This window comes from Pyrus communis, chromosome 9, assembly GCF_041283825.1.
Source record: "Pyrus communis isolate YQ-2024b chromosome 9, ASM4128382v1, whole genome shotgun sequence".
Taxonomy (NCBI): Eukaryota; Viridiplantae; Streptophyta; class Magnoliopsida; order Rosales; family Rosaceae; genus Pyrus; species Pyrus communis.
The window spans coordinates 8,143,852-8,157,326 of NC_142573.1; the positions used below are offsets into that span (position 1 = coordinate 8,143,852).

Below are 13,475 nucleotides of genomic sequence, written 5' to 3' on the forward strand. Positions count from 1 at the left end.
AATTGGGGTACTTTTATCGGCTTGGTATTCTTTCTTCCTCACGCGGTGTTAGCCGCCCACGTACGAGCGCGCGACTGCCTTCTACGAAACAACAACTCCATCCATCAGCCCTTTTTTCTGTATGTATATATATTCATCATCGATCGTCTTCCAAACCAACAATTCAAAGCAGCAACTCAAAGCCTTCCAAGTATTTTGGTTATCTGAGGTTCTAAACCCCAATATACCTTATAATCTTCCCCATATCTTCGCCTTTGTTCGAACATGAGTTCTACTAATTCAGCAGGTACTTTTTCAACTCCACCCTCACTCGTATTATCTTAATTTCTTCCCATAAAAATCCAGATCTTCAAGCATATATATGTTCTTGAATTTAATTTGAATATACTGTTGGAGAATATTTAGTTTCCGTCGATCAAGGATTTCAGTTTCTTGATTCCTCAAATTTTTTAAGTTGCATGTTCAACTTTTCTTTAAGATTTTTCTCGAGTTAAAACAATCTCATGAACGACAGTTGTTGGGTTAAAAATACTAGCTGATCGTTGTTCTTCTATTTAATTAGTTTTTATCTGGGGGCGTTTTCCGGGGGGGGGGGCTAAATTTTTTGTCATCTAATGTTATATATTTAGAAAATTGTTCTTGTTAGTACTTTAAAATCTCATTGTGCATTACAAGAGAAATTTGTTTTCATTTCTAGATATAAAAAGGTAATGCTAAGAAGGTTAAATTTGTGAACTAAATAATGAGTCATCAATAAAAAATAATCATGTTTATCAATACTTAAGTAATAATTTAATCATCAACTTACATGTCATTTAATTTACCAAATTTTATCTATACATTTAGCATCCTTAGCATCTCACTCAATATAAAATTTTCTAAGTGCAATGAGATATTCTAATTGTTAATAATAACACCCTCACAAACGATAGTTTTCCAATTTTATTATACAATAAGGTTATATTTTCAAGTGAACTTTAAAGTTAGACTTTTGAAGGCTTTTTTTTTTTTTTTAAGATTTAATTGCTTTTGATTATCTAAAGTTATGTTTGTAGCTTTTTTTACTTATAATTAATGGTATTTGTAAACTTGCAATCAGTGAATGCTAAATTTTATTTTGATTTAAATGATTGTTTTCAAACATCAATGCATTGTTTTACTTTTTTTTTTTTTTTAATACTATCAGCTCTTTAAAAAATTTCGCACAGGTTTCCGAAATCTTAGAGACGCCCTGATCTGAATTCTATGTAAAATTGATTGTTAATTACACGGAATGACCTTGTTTAATTGATGTGCAGCAGGATACCCCGCTCCAGCTTCCGGCCCCGCTCAGGGTCCCTATTACGTGCAAGCTCCGCCACCAGCCGGCTACCCAACAAGAGATGAACCCCAAAACGCGGTTCCGGTAGAAACCAAGTCAAAGGGTGATGGCTTCTGGAAGGGCTGCTGTGCTGCCCTCTGTTGCTGTTGCATGCTGGATGCATGTTTTTGAAGATATATCCAGCCATTCATACCGGTCAATATTTTTGATCATTTGCGTTTACTTCTACCTAGTTTTTTGTGTTATTACAGTACAGTCACGGTGTGTGATATTGTTGATGTAGATTTGGACGGTGTGATTGTCCGGTTTCTCATCCTTGTATAATAATTTTAGCGATATGGCTACTCTTTTTATTTATTTGTTTATACTTTATTTAGTGGTTGATTTGTTTCTCTCGTTCAATTATTTCTGCTATATTTTATCAATTTTCAAACATTACGTGAGAGTGGATGACTACTTTCAAAGGCACGCTTGTTTGACAAAACCTGCATTGTGTTTGTGTCATCGATTCTTAAACGCAAAGGAACATGAGGGATGGTCCCATTGCCAACTTTATCTTTCCAGAAAAATGCCTTATCCTCACCTATATATAGAAATATAAGAGGACGAATACACTTGGGTTGGTTCAGCATGAGTAATTGTCAAATCACTCTTAAACAAGACAAAACATGTCGTTATCGACACTCTGTCTACAATATTCATTCTCCGCTTCAAATACAGAAATATAAGAGTTATCTTTGAAGAAAATGTCAAAACCACAATTATTGATATATTTGTATTTTTATATCAACTTTTAGTTGTAATTTTCATAAACTTAAAAGTGGTTTAATTCTACATTGGGTCCAAGTTTCACGATTATTAAGTATTTTAACAAATGATATTATCTATACTAAAGGGTGGGAGAGTGAGCTAAGCGTCACAATGTTCTAGCAATAATGCGATTCAAATTCGTTTTTAGTGAGAATTGAACTTAAGACCTCTGACTTACAAGTGAAAATGAATATCACTATACTGTAGTACTAAGAGATCACATTTTATAGTTGATTATATATGCTTTTTTCATGCCTTACTTATAAATTTTGGAAAGGAAATGAAAATTGATTTTGGATGGTTGATGTATAGTTTCTATGCTATGTATATGTTTTGATTGTATGGTTTCATATATCAAGTTTTGTATCTATTGCAATATTTAATTGATTCATGTTTGCCGAAGATGGTAGTGATTTCAATTTACTTTTTAAGAACTATTTGATAACTATTTCGTATTCTTTCTTTTACTCTTATGTTTAAAATCAACTAAAAATAATTTTTGGTTTTGGATTTTCAATTTGTAAATTGTATACATTGATTCCACTCTTGCAGCACTGGAGTTTTTGCACGTCCCTCTCTCTCTCTCTCTCTCTCTCTCTCTCTCTGTAATTTTGTTGTTATTTCAACTTGAATACGTTTGTGCAAGCTTTGCTGGTTTCTATTACTTGGCCTGCATGCAAACTGAGCTATGAAAATCCAACAAGGACAAGTTATGGGAGGAGGAGAGAAGCAATTCGTAAACCCCTGTTATTATCCTTGAAAAAGATGGCACCATGTACATTTTTATTTTTTTGAACAAATGATATTATCTACGTTGAGGAAGAAAAGATGAATTTAGTCTCACTGTGTACTTGAAAAGATATTTCTAAAGATGATCATGGTTATTATCCTTTCTGACGGAGGGCTATAGTTGTGGGCAATACCATCTATATGCTTTATCTAACCTTAACAAGGAGCACTACACGTGTCCTAATGGATCACATCCAAAGCCATGCCTAGCCTTATATAAGAGCAACACTACGGTTGCTTATTGCTTTGGGGATAGGCAATCAAATCACACCCCAAAAGGCCAAAACACTCTAGCCCACTTGAGCAATTGGACTCAAGGTGAGTTCGCTAGAGAAGTCAGACAATAATCGTTTGTTCCAGCGCTCTGTCTATGTAACGCAAGACGTTAGTCACAATTTAAATTATTCAAAAAATTAAAAATATATATATATATATTAATTATAAATACCTAACCATATTCTTCCACTTTACCCTACATTTCAATATTTTAAAATACTTTCAACCAATCATTTATTATTACCCAAAATTAAAAATAAAGTTAGTATTTTATAAAATAAAAAATACTAATATTTTAAAACAAATTGTTTGGGTTATTTAGTTTTGGGTTGGAGATGTACTTTGGCAGTTATTGTTCATTTAAGGGGATTTTTTTAATGCATCTATATTTTTACACTAAGGGGAGGGGGAGTTCAGCTAAGTCACACAATGAGCAACCTAATTTAATATTGAATTCGCCATTTACGAGAATCGAACCTAAAATCTCTCACTTCTAAGTGAAGAGGAATACTATCAGACCGTAGTATCGAGTGATTATTTAAGGGGATTAAATTGCCTATTGGCTTGGAGGCCTTACTACACTGGAAGTGCTCTAAAGGCATGACCAAATATATGAATAGATAATTGTTCAGGAGACAAGAAACTTATAGCTTGAAATTTATTTTTCCTAAAATTAATTTATTTTTTAGTACATCAATATTTTTGCACTAGAGGAAGGGAGAGTTCGGCTAAATCACACAATGGGCAGCCTAATTTGGTATTGAATTTGCCATCCACAATATTCAAACTTTAAGACCTATCACTTTAAGTGAAGAGGAATACTACCAAATTGTAATACAGTAACACGAAATGACTCCTAAAATTAATTAAGTCTAACTAAGATATCAAAGAGACGTAGGCTCACACCATGTCGGCGTGACAAGATTTCGACTCCTAAAATTAATTAAGTCTAACCCGAAGCAACCCTACGTTTGAGAGAAATCTGTTCCCAATTTTTCATTTTTTGGATGTTGCCCCGATTAAGCACGCGATTGGAAAAAAATAGTAACTCAGCCCAGTCCAAGCCCAATACAAAATCTCAATAGTTCAGCCCAGGTCTTAAAAAACCTAGGGTTTCAGTGAGCCGCCATTACTATAAATCTCTCTCCTAGGGTTTTGCCTCCCCACTCTTTGCCGAAACTCGAGCGACAGAGAGAGAGTGAGAGAGAAGAGAGAGAAACCAGCCATGGTGAAGTTTCTGAAGCCAAACAAGGCGGTGATCAACCTCCAGGGCCGCTACGCCGGGCGCAAGGCCGTCATCGTACGCGCCTTCGACGAGGGCACCCGCGACCGTCCCTACGGCCACTGTTTGGTTGCGGGGATTAAGAAGTACCCAGGCAAGGTCATCCGCAAGGACTCCGCCAAGAAGACGGCCAAGAAATCCAGAGTGAAGGCCTTCATCAAGCTCGTGAACTACCAGCACCTGATGCCGACGCGCTACACCCTGGACGTGGATCTCAAAGACGTCGTCAACGTCGAGTGCTTGCAGACAAAGGACAAGAAGGTCACTGCTTTGAAGGAGGTCAAGAAGCGGTTCGAGGAGCGGTTCAAGACCGGGAAGAACAGGTGGTTCTTCACCAAGCTCAGGTTCTGAGGACCTTTCCATACGGCGCCGCATTGGAAATGGGGTCTGTCTGATTTTGGGTTTATGTTTTTTCGAGTTTAAGTTTAATTTTGAAATGAAATGAGACGTTTTTATGGATTTTATGGATTAATGTTTAGCTTGAATGATTAGATTTTGTATTACTGAGATGTTTGATTTTGGGTCTTTCTGGATTTTGCTTTATTTTCCTGCAATTTTATTTCAGCATTGTTCTTCTGTGTTGTTTGATATGATTCTTTCCTGCAGTTACTTTACGCTTATCATTTGTGTATTGATTCTGTTTCAATTTGGATAATTAGGAATCGGGTTTCTAGAGTTGTAGGCTATTGAGCAGCTGTGATGCGTGTAATGTTTCGATTTAAGTTTGATTCAGTGGATTAATATTCTGCTTACTGTTCACTGATGCATTTTTGTTTTATGGAATTGCCCAAGTGTTGTGCTTTTGGATTTTCCAGTGTTTAGGTTCGATCACGAACAAATTGTCTGCTGTGAGGTATCTTGTTTGTCAACTTTAGTGCTAGTTAATAGAAATAGTTTAGTTATGGTGTTTATTTTTTATGCTTCGGCTTGTAGAAAACAGTTTTACCTTAAGACGTCGTTGGAGTGTGTGTATGTGGATTGGTTTATGTTGAGGTTTCGCGGTATGAAATGTTCTCTACTAATTGCTAGAAAATTTGAAAAGTTGCAGTCAAAGTTTTAGCATTTTATTAACAAGTACTATTGAATTTTCAATTGATAGACTTTGTTTATCTTTCAGTATGATGTGTTGAATTGAGTCTTCAACTGATGGCTGGTGATTGGAAGTTTTGCAGATTGCTGCTTTTGTAAAACGCTTTGTCGCTCTTTGTTTAGGGATTTTTGTTGTCTGTGGTCCGGTAGATGCCCTAATCATCTCATGTCAAAATGTTTAGATTTGTGATTTAACAGTCGTGAATAGAAGTTGTTGCTTGTTTTTGGATGTTACTTGTAATTACGTGGTTCTTGTGTTGCGTTGATCATGAAAATATCTTATGATAAACTGGTGCTAGCATTCGATGGATTGGTTAGCTGTCGTGCTGTCGTGAAATTTTGGTTGAAAACATTTCCATGCCCATTCTTTTCTGGATGATTTTTATGTGTAGTCAAATTTAAGAACAATAGTTTTTGTTCAGACTTAGGGCTAGTGTGGGATTGCTCTGCTTTGAAAAAAAAACTGATTATGCTGGGCTGTGAGAATAAGCTTATTTTTGTTACTTAACGGTTTCAGTTTTTTTTCACTCAAAACTGTGAAAATAAGCTGTTTTAAGTGTTTACCAAACACCTTTTTGAGTTCAGATTTTATTTATACCTGCTTTTTATAAAATCATCTCAGTACTAAATCAGTACTTATTTTGTTGGGTTTAATCTATTTCCTCTCTGCTTGAGGTCCTTGACTTCTGTCGAAAACTTGCCTATCCCAGTTCCATGAAACAGCCACCCTTGTTTCATGAAACTGGCTTGTGCAAAGTAAATTGTAATAATGATCCTTCAACTTTAATCAAATTAGGTCAATGATCTCTTAATTTAAAATTCATTACTATTGGTTATGGTCCTTTTCGTTGATTTTGTCATAATTTTGTCAAAATAATTGAAAGGACCATTGCAATCATTGGGGCTCCTCAACTTATCAAAACCTACCGTTATGGTTCTTTTCGTTAACTTTATTAGAATGTAGTCAAAATGAGTTATGTTGAAAGGACCATTGGAATGTTAAAGTTGAGAGATCGTTGCTCCAATTAGATTAAAGTTGAATGATTATTTCTCCAGTTGGATTAAAGTTGAGGGATCAATGATAATTGATTTTTAGTTGAGGGACCAGTGGAAATGGATTTTTAATTGAGGGGTTATAGTTGCACGTTTTGATGAGTTGAGGAACTAATGATAATCCATTGCTCTGATTGAGTTAAAATTAAGGGATGATTGTTACAATTTATTTTTTGATGCATGTATGTGGCAATTGGCAAATGATCGTAGACGTGAGACTTGTTTCATTGGGCGGGTGTATAAAAAATTTCTCTTATGTTTGGCGTTTTCAATTTGTACATCGAAAATTATGCAGTCTTTGAAGTAAACCATTTGGAATGCTACACGGTGGTGATTTCACGCCTGGTTTCTTTCCTCTTATGCACCCGTCTCCTTGTTTGTAACCCTGATTATCCCTTGATTCTCTGGTGATTCATTCAATTCAAGGGTTGTAAAAATAGGAGTGTAGAGAAGAAAGTCGTGTGCGGAAATCACTTTTGTTGTAACGGAACTCAAAAAATTTCAATAGGAATCTTAGTATCATCTGCTTTTATTCATTAAGTACATGATATATCATGCTTAAGAGGAACAACAAAAGCACAAACCTTGTCTGCAAATTCCCCTCCTAAATACAAAACAAGATTCAAAGGGATAAAAATCCATCTCTCTCAAGTTATTCACCAAAACACTTCCGCTTATGAGCTTTTCGAGTTGCCTGACCGAAGTCTCCGCTGCTCTATGCCACCACGGCCGGTGCTTTGCCACTCCACCTCCACCACCAGAACCAGAGAAGCCTTCTGTACCAGTTGAAGTACCAACAGCCCCAGTCTGATATTACTCAGTTTAGTATTTATGATGTCCTTGACTAACTCAGTCTACGCTTTTCAAGTTTTAGTTTTCTAACTTTTGTAGTCTACCTACCTACCCTGGAATCTTTCATCATTTTGGTAAGCAGTAGGTATAGCCAGCGAATTCACACATCTTTTGAAGTTCGACTGTAGTACATAAAAGTTTCTTTTATACTCCAGTCGAACTACGACCAAGATTGGAATGATGGGACTAGAGAGGGGTAGTTGGACTTGAAATACAACGGGATTGGGGTAGAGAGACTTTCAGTCGCTATTTCAGACCTTAGAACTTGTGCTATACAAGGCAGCAAATGAGCTCAAGAAGTCGGACTCTAGAATTTCTCCTATACTAGACGCCTAACAAGCTTTTATTGTCTCGATTGATGTTGATTGACCTTTAAACTTCAGGACTATGGGAGTCCTAACTGTATTTAAGCTTCTTGAATATAGGCATGATATGTGAATCATTCTATTATATATCAATTGACAATGTACAATACGTTTAAGTGACTCAAATTTACATGTTAAATTCTCTAAAATACTTTACTTTTGGACCGTTATATTTTAACAACATATATCACACTTTTTTTTTTTTTTTAATTGGGACAATTGATGGTAAACACGGTTATCCACTTTTTTCGGAAGTTAGGAATACTCACATGAGCATTTCAGTCTCTCCTGATTACAGTCAATTAGACTCATCAACTTGGAATCTCAAATCCGAATAAATGTTGAAGTCGAATTGGGATCTGAGTTGGTACAGCTGTAAAGCCGCCGTCCAAGGTTCCAAAAACTCGTGAATATTGAATGGTCTAGATGTTTGCATACAACCATACAAACATTAGACAAAATTAACACACATCAATGTCAACACAAGGACAAACCCTCCCACCCTATAATCTTCCCAAAACCTCTCGATCCGAGAATCCGAAGATGACGCTAATTACACCATTAATCAACTAATCAACCCTTAATTAATTCTACTAATCCGTCAATCGACCGACCCCCTTTTTTTTTTGGTCGAATCCCCCAACACAACAAACGGACTTAACGACAACCCCAAACGGAGTACCTAACGAGGAGGATTTCCCCACACGTGTCAACTCCTCACCCACCCCCCAACACGCTCGCACGTATCCCCTTCCCCCTCTAAAGTTATCAAACTTTCCGTCTCATTTTCCCTAATTTTCTCTCACTTTCTCGCACTTTCTCTCTAACCAAACAATTTTCTCTCTCACCAAACAATTTTCTCTCTCTACTATCTCTCCTCTCTCTCTGACAAAGCTTTCTGCAAAACTCCCTGTACAGGCGTTTGGTTGTCTTTCTCGCTTTTCTTTGTCGCTTCCCGCTCGAAGGCTTCCGAGCTTTTTATATTCTCCCTATCGACAATCACACACTTCCTCCCTCCTCCTCCTCTACCAGTCATGCTTCAGAGCTTAGTTCCTCAATCCCCAATCGCCGCCGCCACCCCTAGCAATAACAACCCTACCTCCTCCTCCTCCTCCATGAAGACCAAGCGCGGCGACCGCGACATCGCCGGCAGTGGAAGCGGCGATTCCGACGCCGAAGACCCCTCCTTCACCAAACGGCCCAATTCCGGCAGAAATTTCCGCGAAAGCACTGCCGACGATCGTGACACCGAACCGGTGGCGGAGGGCGAGTCGGACGGGTTGAGACTGTTGGGGCTTCTGCTACAATGCGCCGAGTTCGTCGCCATGGACAGCCTCGACGACGCCAGCGACCTGTTACCTGAGATCGCGGAGCTATCATCGCCGTTCGGGTCGTCGCCGGAACGAGTCGGCGCGTATTTCTCGCATGCGCTTCAGACTCGCGTGATCAGCTCCTGCTTAGGTACCTACTCTCCGCTCGCCAACAAAACCCTAACGCTTGCTCAGTCGCAGCGGATCTTCAACGGGCTCCAATCCTACAACTCCATCAGTCCGCTAGTCAAATTCTCACACTTCACGTCCAATCAGGCGATTTTCCAGGCGCTGGACGGCGAGGATCACGTCCACGTCATCGATTTGGATATAATGCAAGGCCTCCAGTGGCCAGGACTGTTCCACATCCTCGCATCGCGGTCGAAGAAGATCCGGTCAATGCGGATAACCGGGTTCGGGTCCTCCTCGGAGCTCCTCCAGTCGACCGGGCGGAGACTCGCCGATTTTGCGAGCTCGCTCGGCCTGCCCTTCGAGTTCCAGCCGCTGGAGGGCAAAATCGGGAGCATAACCGACCTAAGTCAACTCGGAATCAGACCGAGCGAGGCCACCGTGGTCCACTGGATGCACCATTGCTTGTACGACGTCACCGGCAGCGATTTGGCGACGCTGAGATTGCTGGGCTCGCTGAGACCGAAGCTGATCATGATCGCCGAGCAGGATTTGAGCCACAGCGGCAGCTTCCTGAGTAGGTTTGTGGAGGCCTTGCATTACTACAGCGCGCTGTTTGATGCGCTCGGGGACGGGTTGGGCGCAGACAGCCTGGAGAGGCATATGGTGGAGCAGCAGCTGTTTGGGTGCGAGATTAGGAATATCCTGGCGGTTGGCGGGCCGAAGAGAACCGGGGAGGTGAAGGTGGAGAGGTGGGGGGATGAGTTGAAGCGGGTTGGGTTTGGGCCCGTTTCGCTTGGCGGGAACCCGGCGGCGCAGGCTAGCTTGTTGCTTGGGATGTTCCCGTGGAAGGGGTACACTCTGGTGGAGGAGAATGGGTGCTTGAAGTTGGGTTGGAAGGACCTCTCCTTGCTCACAGCCTCTGCCTGGCAGCCGTTGGATTGAAATACTTTGACCAGCATGATACAGTGGGGAGGAGGAGTTGTTTTTCACTTTGCTGTAATTCTTTGAAGGAGAAAAACATTGTAGTTAGTTTTTTTTTTTTTTTTTCGGTTCTTTGTTATATGTTTAAAGAAAAGAAGAAGGCGGTGCTGTCTACGCATCTATTTTTACTTCTCACATATTTCTTATTAATTTTTGTTCTTTGGATTTTGTGATTTATGAAATTCGACGATCAAAACTGAAAGGGGTGTGTGTATTACACCACCCGGAAAAAAAAAAAAAAAAATCCATAGGTCATGGGTTGTTATTATTATTATTTAGGAAGTAAGAATCATTTGTGTTGTTAAATTAGGTGCAATTGTTTAACTCATTGAAGAGTTGAATGTGTGTTTTGATGATGCAATGTCATGAGAGGATGAGGATTATGATATTTGGCTTGGTGGGAAGTTGCAATCAAACATGGGAGACAAGACTTATCCTCCTTTGTGTGCTAAATAATTTTAGGGATCAATAGAAACATCAATGTTATATGCTACGGTAAGTCGTCTGCATGGATTATAAAATTATGATCGTTGAGACTTTGAATGTGATATATCAATGGTATGATACAACGTTTAGAACTAACTCACACACACGACTGATCTTTCTAGGTCCCCTCATCCTATATCTAACATGTGCGGGGTAAGTGAGAAATTGGAATTTGGAGATGGCCTAGTCCCCACAAAGGAAATGAGTGCACATGGAATTGTACCCTAGAAAATGAAAGCTTGTCTCACTTTGTCAGAAAATCAGATAAGCTCGGTGTGCTTCTCTTCCTCTCATAGTTGCATATCAGTTCTTGACAGGTTGATTGGAAGGGAATTCCACACACTTTAACTCGTATGATAGTGACCTTTAAATTATTTCAATCCCAATTTTACTAACATATCATTTTCCAACCATTTTTAATCAAGTTTTAAACACTTGCTAACCTCCTCATCTTACCCTACCAGCATACCTCCATGTCAATATGTCAATCATAAAATTGGATTAATTGAAGCTTTGGTTGCTGGATTAAAAACTCGTGAGCATTGATTCTTGAACTTGTTATAATGTAGTAATTGACATTTTGGCTAACCCTGTTAGAATTTCCATTCAAAAGAAAGGATTTAAGGGGTGAAAGTTCTAAACGGAGTTAGCCAAAAGGACTTTCGCTCCATATTATGATAAGTTCAGAAATTAATACTTAGATTTTTATTTCAGGACCAAACCTCCAATTGAGTTAACGTACAAAGACTATTGCCCTAATTATCTTATATGTGAAATGTGGGAGCCATTGTGCCAATAGCAAATGAAGGGTGGAAGCTTTCGCACGGAAATAATTTGTGCACACTTTTTTCTCATAATGCACGCTCACATTTATTTATTTCTCTTATTTCTTTTTTTTCTTTATTTGATCTGAAAATTACATATAAATAACGTGCGAAAATCATCTCCCTTCTTTGTACTTCTCCATGAAAAAACCATGTTTACTTTATAAGGTAAAATATTTACATGTTTTCTTTAAAAGGTAAAATAGTTATTCACTCGAGTATTTAGTGCAATAGGGTCTTGTTATTGACATTGGGCCGAATAGGACCCGATCCTTAAGGCTCGTTATGGGCCAATCTAGTCTTAAAATGTAAGCCCCATGACCTACCGATTTAAAAACGAGTCAAATAAAACCAGCTCTACGATCGGATTGGGCCGACCTAAGACCTTAAAATAGGACTAAACTCTGACCGCCTATTAGGGCCTTGGCTCTTTTTAACAGGCCTAGTACCGGTAAAGTAATAGTTAGTTGTTTGAAGGGCAGTTATGATCTTTGAGATCGGCATAATTCATTTTTTCGTTTTTGAGATCTGAAATTAGTAGAAGTGGTCATGAGTTTCTCTACCGTCAATTATTTTGGTTATTCCGTAAAAATTTTCTATTAAATTTGGACTAAAATTAGAAAAATACTCTCAATTAATAAACATGGGCCAAAACGATTAGACAAAAATTAAGGGTATTTTTGTCATTTTATCCCCTTTCGATTAGGTTGCCACCTTTTTCCTTCTTATATTGTGAAACCCCTCCTGACTTCTCCATCACTTACCTCTCTCTATATCTCTTTCATTCACACACACACACACAAAAACTGTTGAGGTTGTTGCTTCGGATGGTGTTCTCCCGATTTGAAACCAATTGGTTCTGTAGTTTTAGAATTCTGCTGATCACAAGGACTCCATCTCCATCATTGCACATGGGAATATAGAAAGTAAAGAGGAAAAGGGAAGCCGCGGGTTCTTGCTTTAGTTTATTTCTTGTGCGCTCAACCATCTCCTGGTCAAGCTTTGGATGAGCTTCCAGTGTTGAGTTGTCACAAGTAGGTTTTTTTAGTCATAGCTAGATAGCCAAGATAGACGTCCGTCTCCTCGATCAAATTCACCAGTATCCTTGGTTGGAAAATGAAGAAGTAATCGAAGTGACAAATGGTGACGGTTGCGGAAACCGGAGAAAAAGTCGGTTACCTTTTGGATCATAGAATGAATAAGTAGAATGAATAAGGAGAGGCCTGTTGATGACCGAGCCACTCTTATATTACTCCTTGTCTTACCACCCCTTGTCACTTAAGGGGCAAAGTCGCTGAAGCGAGTCTAAAGGCCAAAGCGTGATCTTTGAATGCTACTATGCATCTTTACTATTAGTATAGTGTATGTAAGATCCCATATCGCCCAGGGGAGTGATCCTTATATGTATATTCTCATCCCTACCTAGCACGAAGCCTTTTGGGAGCTCACTGGCTTCGGGTTCCGTAGGAACTCCGAAGTTAAGCGAGTTCGCGAGAGAGCAATCACAGGATGGGTGACCCACTGGGAAGTTCTCGTGTGAGTTCCCAAAAACAAAACCGTGAGGGTGTGGTCGGGGCCCAAAACAGATAATATCGTGCTACGGTGGAGTTGAGCCCGGGATATGACGGGGGCCCAGGCCAGGATGTGATAGTGTAAGGTAGGTTTCCTTATTCTAAGTGAGATTTTTCACGGAATGAACAAAGTGATTATGATGGACAATCTCATGCACATTTCTATTAATTTTAAATCTTAAAGGCCAAAATGAGAGCACTTCCAGTGTAGGAAGGTCCCCCATGGCAATTGGCAATTGAAAATATTGAAATGTGGTGTAAGCTGAGAGAAAATGGTAAGGTATTTATAAAAAATAAAAAAAATTATAATTAATTTTTTTTTTCTTCTGATTTT

General features: G+C 38.9%; 2 protein-coding genes and 1 pseudogene across 3 annotated transcripts; all 3 read left to right on the plus strand.

Annotated features, from left to right (window-relative positions):
* LOC148694171 (protein CYSTEINE-RICH TRANSMEMBRANE MODULE 9-like) lies at positions 1 to 1,723 on the plus strand. The gene is made up of 2 exons (XM_088699846.1): positions 1 to 286; positions 1,299 to 1,723. The coding sequence occupies exons 1-2, from the start codon at positions 265 to 267 to the stop codon at positions 1,490 to 1,492; spliced, it is 216 nt and encodes a 71-aa protein (XP_088555972.1). The 5' UTR covers positions 1 to 264; the 3' UTR covers positions 1,493 to 1,723.
* A 2,587-nt stretch (positions 1,724 to 4,310) lies between these two features.
* On the plus strand, positions 4,311 to 5,003 carry LOC137740838 (large ribosomal subunit protein eL27). The gene has a single exon (XM_068480644.2). The coding sequence runs from the start codon at positions 4,422 to 4,424 to the stop codon at positions 4,827 to 4,829; it is 408 nt and encodes a 135-aa protein (XP_068336745.1). The 5' UTR covers positions 4,311 to 4,421; the 3' UTR covers positions 4,830 to 5,003.
* A 2,898-nt stretch (positions 5,004 to 7,901) lies between these two features.
* On the plus strand, positions 7,902 to 10,395 carry LOC137740138 (scarecrow-like protein 23 pseudogene; annotated as a pseudogene). Its single transcript, XR_015966451.1, has one exon. The product of XR_015966451.1 is annotated as a scarecrow-like protein 23 pseudogene (transcript).
* The last annotated feature ends 3,080 nt before the right edge of the window (positions 10,396 to 13,475 follow it).

Coding starts and splice junctions, on each gene's coding strand:
- LOC137740838 (XM_068480644.2), top strand. CDS start 4,422: ATGGTGAAGTTTCTGAAGCCAAACAAGGCGGTGATCAACCTCCAGGGC.
- LOC148694171 (XM_088699846.1), top strand. CDS start 265: ATGAGTTCTACTAATTCAGCAG. Junction 287..1,298: donor GAGTTCTACTAATTCAGCAG/GTACTTTTTCAA, acceptor ATTGATGTGCAG/CAGGATACCCCGCTCCAGCT.